Genomic DNA, 21,304 nt, shown 5'->3' with positions numbered 1-21,304 from the left:
AATGTTCAGCCCCAGTCGTCAAGTGCTGCTCTTGGGGGGCGAGGTTGAGAGGGAGGGTGACGCCAAGAAGGGAGAGAAATACATGCATCAATAGGTTAGGCAACATAGTTCTCCTCCTGCAATCCCGTTATAACGTTGCCTACTCTGTCAATACGGAGGAGATAGTGTGAATTTAAAGGTAAGTGAGCTAAGGGGATAATTATTTCTTACGTGTGGTGGATGTGATGAGATTTTTCAAATAAATTCGCCGCCTGGTTCGTGACGGGTTAAATTCTGCAGTTTTTGGTGAGATGCTCGTGAGGGTGTCTGTTGGCTTTCCTGCATATTGAGATGTTAGGTTATAGACGATTATTATCCGATAAGAGCTTTATTTGATGAAAACAGGGGGTGTTTGTTCCTGAGAAGATGAAAGGTAAAACAATTGTGATTAGGTTTCACGTTTATTGGGAGGAGCGATTAAACAGACTATGCGCTTCATCGGGATGATGGGACACGCATTCAATAATGCATTACCATGCTAATTTCCCAGTCTGCTCTACAGAATGCCACACAAGGTGTGCAATCATTAGGCTACACAGGTTGGATAGGCTCGTGCCGGTCCAATGCCTGTCCCTATTTATGACCATTTAGATTAGGCCTATAGCCTAATGTAAGACATTGCTTCAGAATTTGAGCCATAGCCTATGATAAGAAAAAATCTCTGAAACAATGTAGCCTAACAGGGATATGCAATAGGCTATGTTATTTGAAATACCCTTGAATATTCCCATCATGGAATGCAATATGTCGCCTTAATTCGCAGTACCTGTTAATTCATGTAGAGATTCATTGTATGACTCAGTTTGGTCCTGGAAGATTATTCATGCATAATCCACACCTAATCAATGTAAATGAGTGGTCTACGGATCCTGTCTCTAATCAGTATATCTTAATATGAAGGACTATTTTTGTTATTATTAAATGGTTTAGCCTATACTGAATCCTTTATTTTTAAAGCATCCATCCATTATAAATTGAACGATGTGCTCCTGCAGCCTGTACCGGCGCGCTGCTGACTCCGGTGCTGTGCAGTGTCGCCCCCGCCGCTTATATGTTGATGACATATGGTGGCCTGAGTCTGCGCTGCCTGCATGTTACATTTGCCAACAGTTCAGGTACATGGCAGTACAGTACAGTACAGTGTGCGCTGCTGGTCATCAGTCATCACCTGATCGCTGTTCAGGGATGGCCTTGGCCTGTATCTCACTGCTATTCAAGCCTTTTTATCCTCTGAGGTTTATCTGTTGGGATTTTATGAACACGTGTTTGTCTTGTACAAAGAGGCTTTAATTAAAAGATGTGGGAATATTCCCATGTCTTGTTCCTGTTGGTTGGCCATTCTCTTAATATGTTCTGGTTAAGATAAAAACACCTTACACACCTATTTGTTTTTTCTAATTTGGCACATATATATTTTTATTGAAAGACTGTAAACTGGAAGTGATGCTGATTGATGTATTGCTAGTGCCTGTAATGGCCTATTTTTAACTGTCACAATTAGGAAATGATGAAGCTACATCTCATCTGTGAGTTCTCTTTCTATGTCCTCACTTGAAAGACAATGATGAGTTGAGGATAAGGACATTTATTGTAGCACCCCCTCATGACCTCTGATCTGACAAGATCTGACAGGTGAATGCAATATGGTGGAAACCTGTCCACTCCTTTCATATATGAGAGAGAGAGACTGACGGAGAGAGAAACTGAGAGGGGGGCTGAGAGATAGAGAAATACACAGAGAGAGAAAGACAGAGAGCGATTGAGAGAAAGAGAGACAGAGAGAACTACACAGAGAGAGGGGGAGAAAGAGAAATAGAGTGAGATCGAGACATGGACCTAGACAGAGAGAGAGATAGAGATAATATTTTTAGTACTTAGTATAGTACTTAAAGAAGGGAAGGCGGTGGATAAATGAAGTGTCAGTCTATGTCTGTGTCTATGTCTGTGTGATATGAGACCTCATCCATCCATCATCCATTTTGATTTACACAACACTTCCAGGCAGGCAGCCCAGGGCTGCATCTCTACAGTCTAAAGTGGCTTCTTCCCCTTGTCTCCTTTCTTTACTCTGTCTCCTTGCCGCAGGATGGATAAAAGCAATATGGTTGATGGGTATTTTTGGGAATCTGCTTTCACCTATCAAGTAGTTTTACACTCATCAGAGCAGATGAAGAAAAGGAGACAAGGAGGGGAACTTAGGACTATTGAGATGCACCCATTGTCATTTTAACTAACCAGAAACCCATGACCTCCAGTAAACCACCTAAAGTAAACATTCAGCCTGTGTAGTGTTCTGTGATACATTTAGCTTTTCTGACACTTCATGATTTAACATTGTATTTTCTGATGAGGGAGGAGAGGAGGGAAAGAGGGAGAGAGGAAGTGAATATTGGTCATGTGTGTTTGTGCCTACGGGATTTATGGACAAGTGTGTGTGTGTTGTATTGTATCTAATGTGTGTGTGTTTGGGGTGTGCATTTCCTTGCAGCCTGACTGGATGCTTAGCCTTCACTACAGTGACAGAAGTATTAGGGGATAGATTCACCGACCGCTGGGGTTATGTAAGCCAAGGAGAATGAAGGAAACGATGTGAAGGAATGAAGGACAGACAGAGACATCTTTGTGGGGTTCATGCATCTGCAGCCATTGAAGGCTTTTCCGCCTCTTTAAAGGAGCTCAACAAAGGCCTGTCTATACCTCCTCCTCTCTCGCTTCTCAGTGACCAGAGACTCAGATTTTGGGTCCCAAATGGCACCCTATTCCCTATATGGTGCCCTACTGTTGATCAGAGCTGTATGGACCCTGGTCATACATACAGTAGTGGACTACATAGTGAATAGGGTGCCATTTGGGACAAATCCCACATCGCAGATGAAGACAGACACAGTCTTTGAGTTCAGAGTGGGATGCTGCTGGAGCTGAGATTATATAAGATAAGAAGGAGGAGAGGGTGAAAGGGGGCATGAGAGGAGAAAGAGAGAGAGAGGAAGAGAAAGAGAGGGAGGGAGAAAAGGGGAGAAAAGTAGAAAGAGAGGGAAGGACAGAGGAGGCATAGCAGAAATAGAATGGGAAATAAAGAGAGAGAAGAGAGGGATAGAAAGAGTGGCATGAGGCAGAACAGGAAATAGAATGAGAAATAAAGAGAGAGACGAGAGGGATAGAGAGAGAGTGGCATGAGGCAGAACACTGATCTGGACACACACACTACTTGGACACACACACACTTATCTGGACATGAGAAATAAAGAGAGAGACGAGAGGGATAGAGAGAGAATGGCATGAGGCAGAATAGGAAATAGAATGAGAAATAAAGAGAGAGACGAGAGGGATAGAGAGAGAATGGCATGAGGCAGAATAGGAAATAGAATGAGAAATAAGGAGAGAGACGAGAGGGATAGAGAGAGAATGGCATGAGGCAGAATAGGAAATAGAATGAGAAATAAAGAGAGAGACGAGAGGGATAGAGAGAGAATGGCATGAGGCAGAACAGGAAATAGAATGAGAAAAAATAGAAGGACAGAAAGCAGGAGAGGAGAGAAAGTAACAGCTGAGTCAGACAGAAAAAAAGAGAGAAAGGGACAAATTGGAAGATCAATGAGAAGATGATGCAGGGAAGGAAAGAGGATAAGAGATGTGGGAAGAAACAGAGAAAGAGGGAGGCAGGAAAATAAAATAAAGAGGGTGGCTGTAAAAAGAGATTTAAATACATGACAGATAGAGAGGGACTGAGGAAGGAAGAGAGAGTGACAGATAGAGAGGGACTGAGGAAGGAAGAGAGAGTGACAGATAGAGCAGTCTAGGTGAATAGGTGACAGAAAGAGAGGGACTGAGGAAGGAAGAGAGAGTGACAGATAGAGAGGGACTGAGGAAGGAAGAGAGAGTGACAGATAGAGAGGGACTGAGGAAGGAAGAGAGAGTGACAGATAGAGAGGGACTGAGGAAGGAAGAGAGAGTGACAGATAGAGAGGGACTGAGGAAGGAAGAGAGAGTGACAGATAGAGAGGGACTGAGGAAGGAAGAGAGAGTGACAGATAGAGAGGGACTGAGGAAGGAAGAGAGAGTGACAGATAGAGAGGGACTGAGGAAGGAAGAGAGAGTGACAGATAGAGCAGTCTAGGTGAATAGGTGACAGAAAGAGAGGGACTGAGGAAGGAAGAGAGAGTGACAGATAGAGCAGTCTAGGTGAATAGGTGACAGAAAGAGAGAGAGATACAGAAAGAGGAAGTGAGGAAAAGAGGGAGGGAGGGAGTGAAGGATAGCAGATGGTCCAGTCCGGCAGCCCATGGTTAAAAGCCCAAAGGAGAGGAGGCGTGTGTGTGTGTGTGTGTGTGTGTGTGTGTGTGTGTGTGTGTGTCACTGTAAACCCAGTGAGGCGAGCACCAGGGTGTTGTTTCCTTTACAGAAAAACATGTCAAATTTGTCCTAAAACCACGTCTGACTCGCATGTCTGCGTTGTGATTAGTCAACATGTAAAAAATGTATGTCACAGGTGTTTGAAAACTACATGTTTGACTCATGTGAATGTTTTTATTTTACATGTGACAGCTTTCACGTGTCCATAAACCACGTGTTTTATCACATGTTCCTTTCACGTGATTCCTTTATACCTGTGTTCACGTGTCCATAAACCACGTGTTTTATCACATGTTCCTTTCACGTGTGATTCCTTTATACCTGTGTTCACGTGTCCATAAACCACGTGTTTTATCACATGTTCCTTTCACGTGTGATTTCTTTTGTTTTTTTTTGTAAGGTTTCTGGCCCCAAACGATTCGAAAAACATTTTTTTCCTCCTTAAATGGAGTAGAAGATCTTGGATTATCTGCTTCACAGGTCCTCTAAAAACAACAGTGCAGATAATTCCCCTTATGTGCTGTAGTAACACAAAGATATGAACATGTTTCACACGCCTGTGTTCACACATTATGATATAACATCAAATCAAATCCAATTTGATTTGTCACATGCACCAAATACAACAGGGAAATGCTGAATACAACAGGTGTAGACCTTACAGTGAAATATTTACTTACAAGCCCTTAACCAACAATGCAGTTTTAAGAAAAGACATGTTCTTATTACCATGTAATTCTTCAGTAATAAGAACACAGCAAGGTGTTCCCAACGTTCCCAACGTCATGTCCCAGGCCGAATCAGCCTATACAGACAGAACATGGCTGTACCAAGGGGTCACAACTGATGTGTGGTTGTTGCTGGTGTTGTCTGAGGGACCCTCTCCTCTGGGGCTCCGCTGTGTCCTGTCTTTTGGTTCAGATGTAATCAAATGACTGTGCTTTCAGGCTATGATAGTGGCTCGGCTCTATGCCCAGTGCAGGGTGTAAGAGGCTGGGAGAGAGAGAGAAACAGAGAGAGGAGAAGATTGGATAAGAGTGTCTTGTAGCAGAGAGAGATAGATGGTGGTTGTGGAATTATGACATTATCACATGCTAATTGTCCTCATTAACAAATGAGAGCAGCAGGTTTTCTGCCCCTGCCAACAGATCAGGTCTCTGCAGATGGCTTAATGCTTCTTCCTGCTTTGTACATACATTCTCTCTCTCTCTCTCTCTCTCTCTCTCTCTCTCTCTCTCTCTCTCTCTCTTACACACACACCTACACACACACACACACACACATACACACACACACACAGACACACACACACACACACACACACACACACACACACACACACACACACACACACACACACACATTCACATTCTGATTCTGAAGTTTGTAATTTCCACTTTGAAATTTCAGACTTGATTTTGACTTTCGAAAAATTTATCAACCCCTACAAAAATGTCCATTCATTTTAATCCACAAAATAATTCACATTTCATGTTGCTGCAGGATTATTTTCCAGCTGTAGAAAACTGGCTGAAATTAAGATCATCTATATATTCAGGTTTTAAATTCCCTTGTCTGTCAAACCCTCGGTATGAATGAAGAGGACAGGACAGAAAAGCCCTGACTAGTTCTTCCCTTGATGTCTCTCATCTGTAGTCACACCTCGCCCAGAGGCTGCTCAGATCATCATAACGCTCTCAATGCTCTAATTCATCAGAATTCTCCCAGACTCAGCACATTTTGAGACACACATACACACACACACACACACACACACACACACACACACACACACACACACACACACACACACACACACACACACACACACACACACACACACACACACACACACACACACACACACGCATGCGAGCACACAGACAAGTACACGAACACATTTCCCTCTTCTCAAGGTCCTGAGGAAGGAAAGGGTGGATCTCTGTTTGAAACCCAGCCAAGCAATTACCCAGATCCCCCCCCCCCCCCCAGTCCCAATTACCATTCATTATTCGAAGGCTGTTTTAATTCAGGCATGTTCACTGACACCTAATCAATATACCAATCCCTGTCTGGGATCCAGTGGGAGCCTATGGTGTCCTTGGGTGGATTATCCAGGAACCAAACAGGCCAAAACGGGTAGGACTAACCTGATCTTGTCCAATAAGAAACACTCCTTGTCTTTGCAAAACGTTTCTGTTGCAAAACATTTGTGTGCTGTGCTGCTGCTCCAGTTTCAACTGTTCTGCCTTATTATTATTCGACCATGCTGGTCATTTATGAACATTTGAACATCTTGGCCATGTTCTGTTATAATCTCCACCCGGCACAGCCAGAAGAGGACTGGCCACCCCACATAGCCTGGTTCCTCTCTAGGTTTCTTCCTAGGTATTGGCCTTTCTAGGGAGTTTTTCCTAGCCACCGTGCTTCTACACCTGCATTGCTTGCTGTTTGGGGTTTTAGGCTGGGTTTCTGTACAGCACTTTGAGATATCAGCTGATGTACGAAGGGCTATATAAATAAATTTGATTTGATTTGATTTGCTACGGTGAGCACTAATGAATAGACCCCTAGTTTAATAACTCAAACAAGCTCCAATGTGCCTTTAAAGGGTAGGGATTATGAAAAAGAATTGTCACGCCCTGGCCATAGAGAGGCTTTTATTCTCTATTTTGGTTAGGCCAGGGTGTGACTAGGGTGGGCATTCTAGTTTCTTTATTTCTATGTTTTCTATTTCTTTGTGTTTGGCCGGGAGTGGTTCTCAATCAGAGGCAGCTGTCTATCGTTGTCCCTGATTGAGAAGCATACTTAGGCAGCTTTTTCCCACCTGTGGGTAGTGGTTTTCTGTTTAGTGTTCTGCACCTGACAGGACTGTTTCGGTTATTCACTTTGCTATTTTGTTCTAGTGTTCAGTTTAATAAAATCATGAACACTTGCTTGGCCCGATTCTTCCTCATCAGACGATGACCATTACAAGAACAGGTTGTTGTTGCAATAAGTTCATGTATATTTCAATCTTAAAGCCCCACTTGCTTGCAGCTTGGTAGTGTAAATCAACAATTGAATTGGGAACCATTTACTGGTTTGGTGGATTGTGTTCATGATGGAAGGGGGGAAAGATGTATTTTTTCAAAGATATCAGAGGAACACACACACACACACACACACACACACACACACACACACACACACACACACACACACACACACACACACACACACACACACACACACACACACACACACACACACACATACACACACACACACACACACACACACACACACTGCATTCACACACACACACACTGCATTCACTCCTCTGGTGAAGTCAGACAAGCTAAGTGATCCAAAGGACATCCTCTCGGCTCCACTTCATGCGATGATGTCACCACCACAACATTCTATCATTATCTATGAATTAGCTAAGGGGGCACCTCCCTCACCTACACCCAGACAAACACAATCAGATGGAGAAACAGAAAGAACAACTGAGGGAGGAGAAGAGGATGTAAAGGTGACAGAGAGAGATGGAGTGGCATTCTCTTCTAATGTGCCACTTATCAAACACAATTTTTGTTTGTACTCTACATTTCCTTTATCTTCTCTTCCCTTCATCTCTCCTTCTTTCCAGAGCCAGGAGATCTGATGAAGATGAAGACAGTCAGTGTGGTGATGCTGAGCTTGCTGCTCTGCTCAGGTACGTCGTGTCCAGAGTACTGTGTGTCCAGAACAGTGTGTGTGTTCAGAACAGTGTGTGTGTCCAGAGTAGTGTGTGTTTCCAGAGTAGTGTGTGTGTCCAGAGTAGTGTGTGTTTCCAGAGTAGTGTGTGTTTCCAGAGTAGTGTGTGTGTCCAGAGTAGTGTGTGTGTGTCCAGAGTAGTGTGTGTGTGTCCAGAGTAGTGTGTGTGTGTCCAGAGTAGTGTGTGTGTCCCCAGAGTAGTGTGTGTGTCCAGATCAGTGTGTGTGTGTCCAGAACAGTGTGTGTGTCCAGAGTAGTGTGTGTGTGTCCAGAGTAGTGTGTGTGTGTCCAGAGTAGTGTGTGTGTGTCCAGAGTAGTGTGTGTGTCCCCAGAGTAGTGTGTGTGTCCAGATCAGTGTGTGTGTGTCCAGAACAGTGTGTGTGTCCAGAGTAGTGTGTGTCCAGATCAGTGTGTGTGTCCAGAGTAGTGTGTGTGTGTCCAGAGTAGTGTGTGTGTGTGTTCAGAGTAGTGTGTGTGTCCAGAGTAGTGTGTGTCCAGAGTAGTGTGTGTGAGTCCAGAGTAGTGTGTGTGTCCAGATAAGTGTGTGTGTCCATAACAGTGTGTGTGTGTCCAGATAAGTGTGTGTGTGTCCAAGTAGTGTGTGTGTCCAGATCAGTGTGTGTGTGTATAGTTATCGGTCACATATCTAACATATTTGATGAATTACATTTCTATGCATAAATATGAAATATCACCAACCTCTTTTCTCTTTGTCCGTAGCTCTGTCGGCCCCTTTGAAAGGTAAGCATCCCTGCCATCTGTTATCAATGCATCATTAGTTCTGATATTGCACTAAGTTTAGTGATGCATTTCGGTAGAAATGTTAAACATACCCTCCCACCACCTCCCAGGTAAAGAAGACTCCCAGAAGACCATGTTCTTTGGGGAGGACTTCCATCTGCTGCTGCCCTCCCTGGCTGCAGAGGTTTTGTTCCAGCCCAGTAATGCCAAGGCGGGGGTTGAGGTGGTCCTGATGCGGGGTGGGTCCGTGGTCGGTAACCGTGCCAAGCTCAACAGTCAGCTCAGTCACCTGATCCTAGCGAACGTGGGCGAGGGGGACGAGGGGACGTACTCGGTGAAGAACAACGAACAGCCGGAAGAGGTCCGACGCATCACACTCATCGTCAGAGGTATGGGGTCCGAGGAGGGGGGTTGGAAGAAGGAAAGTTATCTCTGGGAGGGGGGTTGGAAGAAGGAAGGTTGTCTCTGGGAGGGGGGTTGGAAGAAGGAAAGTTGTCTCTGGGAGGTGGGTTGGAAGAAGGAAAGTTGCTCTCTGGGAGGGTGGTTGGAAGAAGGAAAGTTGCTCTCTGGGAGGAAGGTTGGAAGTAGGAAAGTTGCTCTCTGGTAGGAAGGTTGGAAGTAGGAAAGTTGCTCTCTGGGAGGAGGGTTGGAAGTAGGAAAGATGCTCTCTGGTAGGAAGGTTGGAAGTAGGAAAGTTGCTCTCTGGGAGGAGGGTTGGAAGTAGGAAAGATGCTCTCTGGGAGGAGGGTTGGAAGTAGGAAAGATGCTCTCTGGGAGGAGGGTTGGAAGTAGGAAAGATGCTCTCTGGTAGGAAGGTTGGAAGTAGGAAAGATGCTCTCTGGGAGGAGGGTTGGACGGTTGGAAGACCTTCATCGTCAGACACCATAGTTTGCACCCCCATGGGCCCTGGTTAAAAGTACTAAATAGGTCACTTAGTACCATTTGGGATGCAGACATACTGTGCGTTTTACATTGAGTTTTGGAGTCTTGACTCAGTCTAAATCGTTAGGACTAAATTGATACTGGTGTTCTCTCTCAAACATGCTGCCCTGCTACCGTGTCTGTGTGCGCTTCAAATCATCTGTCCGTCTCAGTCTAGACACAGCTTGTTTCCGCTCATTTCGTGATTTAATCATGTTGTCAGTTCGGTCAACAGGCCAAGCCTTTTACAGCTACACATGAGCACTGCTGTATTAGTGTAGTACATTCCTATTGGCTAGCGCAGCAGCAATGTTCTGAACAGCACTAAGTATCTGACTGTAATGGGATGAGGAATACGCAGTTTATTGCAATAAATATTTACTCTGAGCTGCGCTTCGGTAGGTTGGTGGTAGATGGAAGGCCGTGTTGCCCAACCGAGTCCTTTGTCCTTTGAAGAATGTCTCTGCTGGTAAATTGGATACGTTGTAGTAACGTCGTTGTGTGGTAGATACTCTGATACTCTGTCTGTTCCTTCCTAACCTGCATTTGCAGCTGCTGTTGCTAACTCAACGGCTAGGAGGTATCACTTCTGTAGTGAATAAGAGTTCATACCATTCGCAACCAAAGCTCACGCTGATGTTGGCTTCGTTCTGTAGTTATTATCTGAACCATTGGACAATCGTCCTCACATCCTCGGAACAGGAGGTTATATTGTCGTCAAGGCTTAATATAGGAGGGAGAAAAGGCGTGTTTAAAAAGTTGTATAGCCTATGTCCCTTCACAGAGGCGGGCCACTGATTGAGCAGAGCCCTACCTTATGAAAACCCAAATCTCACATTTTAGAAGCTAAAATCACATTTCATCCCTTCCAGAGTAGAATAATTTCATTCAAACATTTAAATTGAACAACAATTCCATGTGAATCCGATAACTCTGATGTGTAGACTTTCCACTGTAGAGTTTTCATCTTATCATTGATGAGAATGTCTCAGATGACAACCGAACTGACATCATATTCATTAAGTACCACCGCATATGTTCAATTGGTCGGATTACCAGAATATAGTTCATTTCCCCCCACCTTCTGATGTTCCCAGAATCTCTATGTTACATCAGTAGGGTAGAGAGAGGAAAAAGGGGGGAAGAGGTATTTATGACTGTCATAAACCTACCCCCAGGCCAACGTCATGACATCTGCATGGATTGGCGTTCCAGGCTGTCTATATTGCAGTCACACTGCACGCAACAACTAATGGTTTTATACCATGTCATTGACTTTGCAGTCGTGCATCAGAATGCTATATCAGTTAATGCAGTTGTCTGATATGAAATGATGCAGTTAACTGTGTGGAGCTGGCTAGCTGTGTGGAGCTGGCTAGCTGTGTGGAGCCTTGACAGCGTCATATGGAGTTAACAGTGTGTGGAGAGGAGGTGTGTGTTGTTAACAGCATGTTGCATACACCAGGCAGTAATTATGCAGCTATTTAACCACCCCATCCGTCCATTCATCCCTCCCATCCGTCCATCCCTGCTGTTTTTCTTCTATCTTTATCCTCCTTTTCTCTCTCTTGTTCTTCTCCTCTCTGTCATTCTCTTCTGTTTTCCTCACATGGTTCTCTCTCATTCTTTTGTCTTCCCTTTCTGTTTCTCTCTCTCTGTTTCCTGTTCTCTTGTCCTCCCCTTTTATACCTTCATTTCCTTCTCTTGCTCTCTGTATCTAACTGTCCCTGCCTCTCCCACCCCTTTCTCTGTCTTTTAGACTGTTCCAATGAGCAGAACATTAAGTATGGGGAGAACTACCACATCCAGCTGGTGGGGGTGGAGGCTCCCATCACCCTGGAGTATAAGCCCAGTGCTGTGGAGGCCAACCTGACCTCCAGGTACAGTTGTTTCTCTGTCAAAATGTAAACTTCTCTGCTTTCCGCAAAGGAGGATTTACTGTCTCCCATCAACATTGATTATCACGATGTTGTGGTTATTGCGATAATATCACGGAATCGTGATATTGTGATACTATTGTGGCTGTCATGATAGTAGCATGGTTATCGCGATAACATTATCAATATGATAATTATCGTTACATTATGTCATTCTGTTATTCTGATCAATATCATGACTGTTTTGATAGCAAGTTCTATCATGGTTCTCCATTAACCCTCCAGGCCGCCCCTGGTGCTGATGACCCGGGGAGGGCTCTCCAGAGATGGGTACCAGGGGCGCCTGAGTGTCAATGAGCACCGGATCACCCTCAACGCCGTGACAGGCGCCGATGAGGGAAGCTACACCGTCAGAGACACAAACCTGAAGATCATGAGGAAGGTCTGCCTAAATGTCAAAGGTACATTTGTTTTAATCCTCCCTCTACCTTCTGTGGCCAACCTTGACCTTGGCTTTTCTATATTTTTTTCCAACCTGCTGCAAGTTCGCTGTAATGTTAGTCATCAATGGGTTTAAAGATGGAATCCGCAGTAGGGGATCAGTGCAATTGTCCTCCCCAGCGCTGTTGTTATTGTATTTGTTTTGTTTGGCGAAGCAGAGGTGAGGAGAGCCGCACAACCTGGTAAAACATTTGCAGTACATATTCTGCTCTTCTATCGCACGTGCAATAATGTCAGAGGGGAAAAAACAGTGTTTTTTTGCAGTAACTTCTTCTTTGTTGTAATATTGCGAACAGACGTGGCAGTTTCACCATTAAGAGTTGCAGCTTTAAATGGATGTGATTTTCTGAAGTGAGTTATCTATTTTGCGTATTGTGTTCCAAAATGTGTTGTTTGTTAAATGCCCCCTCTCGCTTTTCCCCCCTCTCTCTTCTTCTCTCTATCTCTCTCTCCCCCTCTGTCTCTGTCTCTGTATCTGTCTCTCTCTCTGTCCCTCTGTCTCTCTCTCTGTCTCTCTCTCTCTCTCTCCCTCTGTCTCTCTCTCTGTCCCTGTCTCTGTCTCTCTCTGTCTCTCTCCCTCTCTCTGTCTCTGTCTCTCTCTGTCTCTCTCTGTCTCTGTCTCTCTCTCCCTCTGTCTCTGTCTCTCTCCCCCTCTGTCTCTGTCTCTCTCTCTGTCTCTCTCCCCCTCTGTCTCTGTCTCTATCTCTCTCTCTGTCCCTCTATCTCTCTCTCTGTCTCTGTCTCTCTCTCCCTCTGTCTCTCCCTCTGTCTCTGTCTCTCCCTCTGTCTCTGTCTCTGTCTCTCTCCCCCTCTGTCTCTGTCTCTCTCTCTCTCTCTCCCTCTGTCCCTCTGTCCCTCTGTCCCTCTGTCTCCCAGAACACCAGAACTTTGTGAAGCTGCCGTACGCTGGCACCCTGAAGATCAACCTGATACTGAATGCCTCCATGGTGCGTCTGTTCTACACGCCCGACTACGACTTAAAAACCAGACAGATCATGGACGGGGGACGGTTAAAGGTACTGGAACGGCTGATTTAAAATCACTCAAATACTATCCTAATCCCTATAGCACACTGTGGGATGGTAATAATACATTATCACTTATATGTGCTTATGAGAAGGCGGCAGGGTAGCGGCAGGGTAGCCTAGTGGTTAGAGTGTTGGACTAGTAACTGAAAGGTTGCAAGTTCAAATCCCCGAGCTGACAAGGTATAAATCTGTCGTTCTGCCCCTGAACAGGCAGTTAACCCACTGTTCCTAGGCCGTCATTGAAAATAAGAATTTGTTCTTAACTGACTTGCCTGGTTAAATAAAGGTTAAATAAAGGTAAAAAAATTTAAAAAATAAAAATAAAAAAAAAAGTATTATAAAAAAAGTCTTATAATGCATTATACCTGTTGGCTTGAAGTAAAGTGTTACCAAACATTTATATCCAAGTGATTTACTTTTATTTGCCAATAATAAAAGTTGTCTTACAATGTTGAAGTAAAGTGATTGAACTTTTGAACCGACCATGGCTCTTGGTTGATGTTAGGTGCCAGCAGACCTGGATCTGGTGGGGCGGATGTCTCTGGATCCGTCTGTGGTCATCCTGGACCAGGTCAAGGCCAGCGACGTCGGACAGTTCAAGGTCACGGACATACTGGGGTTTCCTGTGTCCAACGTCTACCTGGAAGTGGAGGGTGAGGAGAGGGGGATGAAGGGAGGAGAGGCGAACAGAGGAGAGGAGGAGAGAGGGATGGGAGGATGAAGGAGATGGAGAGGGGGATGGATGGGTGGAGTTGGCCAGCTCAGGGTCATCGACCAACTGGAAACCAATCGGGTGTCTTACATCTATCAGGCGGTGGAGGGTGAGGAGATGGGAGGGTCAGGGGTTGGAATGTCAATGATGTACTGATACCAAGGAATAATTTATTAACATTATCTCTCCTTTCCTCCCTTCACCTCTTTCTCCTCTCACCTGTCTCCTTCTCACCCCCTCTCCTCTCTCCCGCCTCTATCTCCTCTCCCTTTACCTCTCTCTCTTCTCTGTGTATCTCTCACCTCCTCTGTCTCTCCCCTATCTCCCCTTCACCACACTCCCCCTCTATATTCTCTCCCTCCCCTCTTTCTCCCTTCTGCCTACTCTCCCTTCCCCTCCCCTCTCTCCAGCCTACAAGCTGCCGTCCCTCTACGTGGCAATCATAGCACTGGTGGGCTTCCTGGTTCTCCTGCTGTTGGTGTGTCTGCTGTCCTGCCTGGTCAAGCAGAAGAAGAGGGCAGCCAAGGCCCGAGCCATCGAGAAGATTGCCCAAAACGCAGGCAAGGAGGACGAGGGAGATGCCTTCAGACAGGTACCACACAGACACAGACACAGGCACTGGTGCTGTCTCAAATGGCACCCTGTTCCCTATATGATGCTCAGCACTTGACATGACATGTATGTGTGGTTTCCAGGTGGTGAAGAACATTACTCAGTTTGAGGAGTCTATAGCCCAGTCCATCGACATCACAGAGAAGTCTCAGAGCACTGAGGTGGACATTAAAGTAAGTATTAGTGAAGCAGTGGTTATTTCTGTCGAGTTGAGGGAATGAATGATAACAACGGAAGGGGAATACTGTCAAAATAGCTGTTAATATCTCCTTGCTCTTCCTCACCTTCTCTCCTGTCTTCACCCTGACCTCGACCCTCTGACTGCAGGGTCTGGAGGTGTCATCCAAGGAGGTGGCATGTGGTAACCTGGAGACCAGTGACTCAGGGGTGGAGTTTAACACCACTGGCCTCCCATTGGACACTGACACTGACGTCCCCGACCAGATTCCAGAATCAGAGGCTGAGACTGAGAGTGTTGCCTTCGTCCCAGAAACCAAGCCAAGCCCACCCCCGGTTACCAAACCTAGCCCGGTTACCAAAATCAACAAAATCCCTGAACCAGCTCCTGAACCAAAGTTGACCATAACCAAACCCGTTGAGACCAAACTCAGCCCAATCCCAAGCCCGGTCTCCAAGCAGGCTCCAAGCCCCATTGCCAAAACACCTGAACCAGCCAAAACTCCTGAACCGAAAATACCTGAATTGAAAACACCTGAACCAACCAAAACTCCTGATTTGAAAACTCCTGATCCGAAAACACCTGAATTGAAAACACCTGAACCAGCCAAAACACCTATTGCTGTGTCTCCAAGCCCGGTGTCCCCTAAGCCAACCCCACCCCTGACCCCTGTCTCCAAACCAACTGCACCCCAACCATCAACCCCCGAACCCGCCAAGCTGGTGACACCAGCCCCCGAACTCCCCAAGCCGGTGACACCAACCCCGGAATCCCAAAAGCCTGTGACATCAATCCAGACTCCGATCCCAACCCCAATGCTGAGCCCTGAACCTGCTCCGACCACCAATGGCACACCCGAACCACCAGCACCTGAATCCAAACCTAACACTGCTCTGGCCCCAGTGGGTCTGATCGAAAGTCCTGTCGCCAAGGCAACCCCGCCTAAAACCCCTGAGGTGGAGGTGACCGCCCCAAGTAGTCCAGCCCTTGAGGCCAAAATGGACGCCCCAGCTGAGGAAAACAACGCCACCACCGCAACCTGAGAACAGTCCCTGCACTCCTCCAAGGGAAACCCCACAGATCCATTATCGTATTCTCCTCCACCACTGTAGACAGACAATCGAACACCCCCCTTACCAAATAAGGAAGAAATCACTGCTACTATCGAGGCTGGGACTTAGATTTAACACTTCTAATGCTCAAACATGCTGTAGGTTGTTATGATAGCTAACTCACCTGTACCTAACACTAACATTATCTTTGAGATACTTTTTTCAATTCACAGATACTTTTCACAAGATAGGAAATATAAGCAAGCGAGTCCATTTTGTCAGACGTTTTAGCTGTTGTTGTTTCTTTTTTACATTTCTATGCTGCATACTCTTTTTTAGTGTGTAAACTAGAGCATGACTGCCGGTCTGCCAACAAAATCAGTTGCAGAGTTTACAAGTAAATGTTAAACCTAGCTACTTTAGATATGTTTTACTTTCAGGTGTGCAGAATGGTTCCACACCCTTTTACAAAGATATAGGAACTTTAGAATGGCAAGTGAACATGACTCAATCTAATTCAACTTCATCTCTGACCACCTACTCCATTTGTGGAATGATAAAACCTTTGATGATGCCTGCTCTAATCTCAGCATGTGGAAAAACAGACCAAAACGAAAGCACGAACAGCTCATAAATTTGCAACGGACATTTTTTACATCTCATATGATGAAACCAATGACATGATTTAGCCCCCCCCCAAGGACTTATAAAAGTGACTATGACATAACGTTCTCGTCAAACTGGATGAATTTAAATCAACTTTCTATCAAACTGGACTGGATTCCTTCAATATCCTTGTGACATTCTCTATACGTTTTCCTGAAACCTGGAATTTTCTGGAATTTTCCTGCTGGTCCTCTGCCGTCCTATAGAAACATCTAGAAAGCTTGAATGATGAAACATCCTGATACAAAAGAGCATGGCATTATCCCAGCAACACTAATACCTGAATGCTGAACTCTAACATCAATACCTTCTGCTAAACTAAGTCTAACTTTTGTTTAAAATGGATGGTCTCATGTGATTGTGCTCCCAACTACTTGAGAGGCTGCATTTGTTATAAGGTGTTGGCCAACTCTGACTGTCCCAGTGGATCTCTAGAATCAGATTAATCGAAGAGAAAAAGCTTGTTTTGATCCTTGACCTCACCCCAGCACCTGAAGACCCCAAGGACACACCTCAGCACTTTAAGCAATCCCCAGTGAATCTTGGGAAATGTAGTGCTGATTGTTATTCTGCTGACTACAACTATGAGAGTGGGAGAGGGAGAAGAGGAGGGGTCTGATGAGTGATGTCATTGGCTTAGTCCTAACATTTAAAAAAGGAATCCTTCCTCCTCTATGTTCACTTCTGTCCTTCCTTCTGTCCTTCCTTCCTTCTGTACTCCCACTTTTTCTTCCTCTCTTGCTTGCAGCAGGTGGTGAAGTACAGTATTATGGCATGGTTTCATCTGGCCGATAGATGTAGTTTTACTGTAGGTCCTGCCCTCTTGACTTCTCATTTATAGATTATGGGTCAGCCTTTATACCCCATGATGACTTATAAAAGTACAGTATGAAAGTATAGTCTTCCCTGAGATAATAGAACAGACCCATGTCAGACTATTCCTTGCCTACACACATCTACATGCATTACAGTTGTCTATGAACTACATACTGGAGGCCAACTGTAGATGTGTTCCACGGCTCTGATGCCTAGTATGGTGATCTCACAGTACAGTATACATGTAGTTCTGGTTATTTGCTCCAGCCTAAGACAGACACTTCACAAATTAACCCACTAGCATCCATCCACAGCACTGGATATGATGTCAAATCATGGGTTGATGTGTTCTAATAGCCTACCCAATTGCCATTGGTCTCTCTGACTGCCCTAAAAAGGTCCTGCGAGAACTTCACTAACTATTAACTCACTGTACCACCATCTCCAGGACTGTGCCATGACACCATCTGTCTTTAGTTGCTTGAAGCTATGTTGCTCTAGCCTAGATTTACAGGGCAATAAGACTTCGCTGGTGGTTAAAACTCCTGTAGCCGCTATGTGTTACAGGAGGAGGTGTGCAGATACATTTTGCTTAACAAAAGACATCGCTACCTCAGTGTTTTAACTGACCGTCGTGACAAACACCATGAATGGTACATTGAGTTCAGTGGACTACATCTAAAAGCATTTAGGATTTTTAAGAGAAGCACAAATAGGAGCCGTGTTAAATTAACCAACCCATCAATCAGTTGTTGGAACACATAGAAAGTACATTCAACTTCAAACGATGGCCTTTCTCTTTCTAAACACTTCCACAATTCTAAGACGTTTTTTAATGCTAAAATGAATATGAGAATAAAATGAAAGTTAAAAGCCATATGGTAAGATAGTGATATAGATGTTATGATTAGTACAGTATATGAATCATGATGAATACAGTATGAATACTTTAGTGTTTGAGGTGCCTAAATTCTTTGCTATATTGTCAATCAACTGATGTAAGTGATAAAAGGTCAATGATTATGTAAAATTATACCACTGAAGAGATTTGGCCCCACTCTCAATCACGATCTCAATCACAATCTCAATCACGATCTCAATCTCAATCTCGATCTCAATCTCAATCTCGATCGCATTGCTCGTCAAGCTCTGTTGTGTGGAGCCATAACACCCATTTAGGCAATACTAAAAGCAGTGTTTAGCTGTTTCTGCACACACACACACACACACAAACACAAACACACACACAAACACTCCCTTATGACGCTGCTGACGAGGTTCAGCATTGTAAATATTGCATGTGTAAGGTTTTAAAAGTCTCCTCTCAAAGGTTGAATGTGTTTAGTGTATAGAATGGCCGTTGTATTATACTTGATGATATAAAAAAGCTAATCTAATTTCTCACCTGTGCAAAGCCTACATGCTGATTATTGAATATACTGTACACACACACTAATCTTCACTAACTTATAAAATACTAACTTGAACAACTGAAAATGGTAAACACAACTGAATAAGTGCATATTTTTCCGCATCACAGATCTTCGAATAGATCTCTAAAATATTTTGATTGGATTAACTTTTATTAGTACTCTTTCAACCCTATGATGATAACACTCACAGTATAACACCCTTACATAACTTATATATATATATATTTAAAAAATACAGAATGATCTATGTCACTTTAAAGATAAAGGTGTTTATTGCAGCATGTCCACATGATCCACCTCAAAGACAGTATTATTATTATTCACATTTTTCTGCTTTTATAAAAGCTGTCTGTGTGTGTGTGTGTGTGTGTGGAGGATTGATCAGTCATAGTGTTATCTTCATCCTAACGTGTGTGTGTGTGTGTGTGTGTGTGTGTGTGTGTGTGTGTGTGTGTGTGTGTGTGTGTGTGTGTGTGTGTGTGTGTGTGTGTGTGTGTGTGTGTGTGTGTGTGTGGAGGATTGATCAGTCATAGTGTTATCTTCATCCTAACGTTTGTGTGTGTGTGTGTGTGTGTGTGTGTGTGTGTGGAGGATTGATCAGTCATAGTGTTATCTTCATCCTAACGTTTGTGTGTGTCTGTGTGTGTGTGTTTGGAGGATTGATCAGTCATAGTGTTATCTTCATCCTAACGTCTGTGTGTGTGTGTGTGTGTCTGTGTCTTTGTCTGTGTGTGTTTGGAGGATTGATCAGTCATAGTGTTATCTTCATCCTAACGTGTGTGTGTGTGTGTGTGTGTGTGTCTGTGTCTTTGTCTGTGTGTGTTTGGAGGATTGATCAGTCATAGTGTTATCTTCATCCTAACGTGTGTGTGTGTGTGTGTGTGTGTGTGTGTCTGTGTCTTTGTCTGTGTGTGTTTGGAGGATTGATCAGTCATAGTGTTATCTTCATCCTAACGTGTGTGTGTGTGTGTGTGTCTTTGTTTGTGTGTGTGTGTGTGTGTGTGCGTGTGTGTGTGATCGTACCTGAGTGAGTGTGTTGTGCGTGCCCGTGTTGTGTGCGTGTGACACATAATTTTGTATCTGTGTCTAGGTATAAGACTCTAGCCTATGTGTGTGCAATGAGAAAAGAAAATCACAATTTCAGCTGTATGTCGACGTCACATATCCATGCTTAGAAATTATTGTCCTCAATGATCTGCTTATCATCTAACATTTGTTTAGAAAACTCTCTGTGTTTGTCCAGACTCAGTATGTGGTTAACATCACACAAACCTGCACCTCTGAGGTGCTCTATACAGGATGACTCTCATCTTTGATTTAGTGCCTCAAATATGAAATCAAATATTCAATGGCTAGTCAGCCTATATTCTATAAATACACTCCAAGAGGCACCGTTTGGTTTATATGATGTAGGGCTCAGACTAAACAGAGGTAAAGTACTATGTGCAGACCTGACTACCTTATAGGTCTACTGTACTGTATATATAGACACAACACAGTCAGGAGATACAGAAAATTGTAGTCAGGACAGGAAGTGTTTCATATAAAGCACTCAGACACTCAGTCATGATTGGAAGAGTGATAAATGACCTAGTTGCTTGGTATTTGGTTGTCAGGGTTTATTTGAATGTGCATTAGCATGAGATGAATAACATATTGAAGTGTATTGTGTAACTTGGTGAGACAGTAACTGTTGTACAACTTGGGAATTCAGTGGCACTGTTTGTATGTAAACAGCAGGTTGAATTCAAAATGGCTGCCAAAGCCTCAAACAGTATTTGAGATCTAGCCCTCCTGAAGTGGAACTGAGATGTGCATGTGGATGAATTTGACATGTTTTATACCACTACTGTATTATAGCTCTTCGCAAAAGAGGGGGTAATGTAACAAACCCAACTCCTAGTGAGTCAACTCTATTTGGAATGGTTGGTTAGTGTCTGGGTCTTGGGACCAGAAGGTTGTGGGTTCAATTCCCCCCTGGCTGGGACAGACCCCCCCCCCCCCCCAAATTCACTCCAGTGTTCTCATTGGCGTTCCTTGCACTATGTGAGTGATCTCTCTCTGCCCTGGTTCTGTCTGTTTACTCCTTCTGCTGTGATGGAGTGTGTAGCGCTCTGTAGTCTGTTGATCTCCCTCCTCCCTTTTTTCACAACACGACACACAGGCGTTTTGTAAAGGAAAGGTGTTATTTTCTTTGTTTCATGTCTAAAAAAATATACGAAGAATAAACAAAAGATTATGAGAAAAATATCTAGTGTCCTTTCCTTGTCATTGATTCTGTACTTTTCCAAAGCTTTGAATTTGTCCTAATGTTATTCGGGTAGGCAGGCAGGCCATAACGTGTGTGCACTTAGATTTTACGATCTCATTTCGTGGAGCACTTTTCTCCTAGCTGTCTATCTGGCACACCGTGCATAGTGTAAGATATCATACTAATGGCCGCGCTCACTGAGGAAGCCTTGGTCTCTGTAAATGTAACAGTGTACAGGCCAAGATGGCCCCTCCCTTCAGGGATAGTCCAGAGACCGTTACTGGTCCCGTTGGAGTCTCCCCCCTGTGGACGTCCTCCCTGGCCACACCCACCCGCCACGCTGTCTTGCGGCCCACCTCCACGTCAGTCATCTCACTCAATGT

The 21,304-nt window shown here is 44.4% G+C and overlaps 1 protein-coding gene across 1 annotated transcript; it reads left to right on the top strand.

The window, feature by feature from the left end:
• Window positions 1-7: 7 nt before the first annotated feature.
• Window positions 8-20,781, top strand: LOC116352901 (uncharacterized protein KIAA0754). Its single transcript, XM_031786926.1, has 11 exons — window positions 8-178; window positions 8,027-8,092; window positions 8,854-8,874; window positions 8,985-9,263; window positions 11,555-11,675; window positions 11,958-12,133; window positions 13,050-13,189; window positions 13,707-13,854; window positions 14,324-14,505; window positions 14,609-14,698; window positions 14,853-20,781. The coding sequence occupies exons 2-11, from the start codon at window positions 8,041-8,043 to the stop codon at window positions 15,744-15,746; spliced, it is 2,103 nt and encodes a 700-aa protein (XP_031642786.1). The 5' UTR covers window positions 8-178; window positions 8,027-8,040; the 3' UTR covers window positions 15,747-20,781.
• Window positions 20,782-21,304: the final 523 nt, after the last annotated feature.

The sequence above is a fragment of the Oncorhynchus kisutch genome, linkage group LG13 (genome assembly GCF_002021735.2).
Source record: "Oncorhynchus kisutch isolate 150728-3 linkage group LG13, Okis_V2, whole genome shotgun sequence".
NCBI lineage: Eukaryota > Metazoa > Chordata > Actinopteri > Salmoniformes > Salmonidae > Oncorhynchus > Oncorhynchus kisutch.
Note: the sequence above shows the minus strand (reverse complement) of the source record. Positions and strands in the feature narration are given on the sequence as shown.

What these genes read in the sequence shown, in the direction of transcription:
- LOC116352901 (XM_031786926.1), top strand. Translation starts at nt 8,041, where the DNA reads ATGAAGATGAAGACAGTCAGTGTGGTGATGCTGAGCTTGCTGCTCTGC. An exon ending in GGTCTGCCTAAATGTCAAAG is followed by an intron (nt 12,134 to 13,049) that starts GTACATTTGTTT and finishes TCTGTCTCCCAG; the next exon opens with AACACCAGAACTTTGTGAAG. An exon ending in GCACTGAGGTGGACATTAAA is followed by an intron (nt 14,699 to 14,852) that starts GTAAGTATTAGT and finishes CTCTGACTGCAG; the next exon opens with GGTCTGGAGGTGTCATCCAA.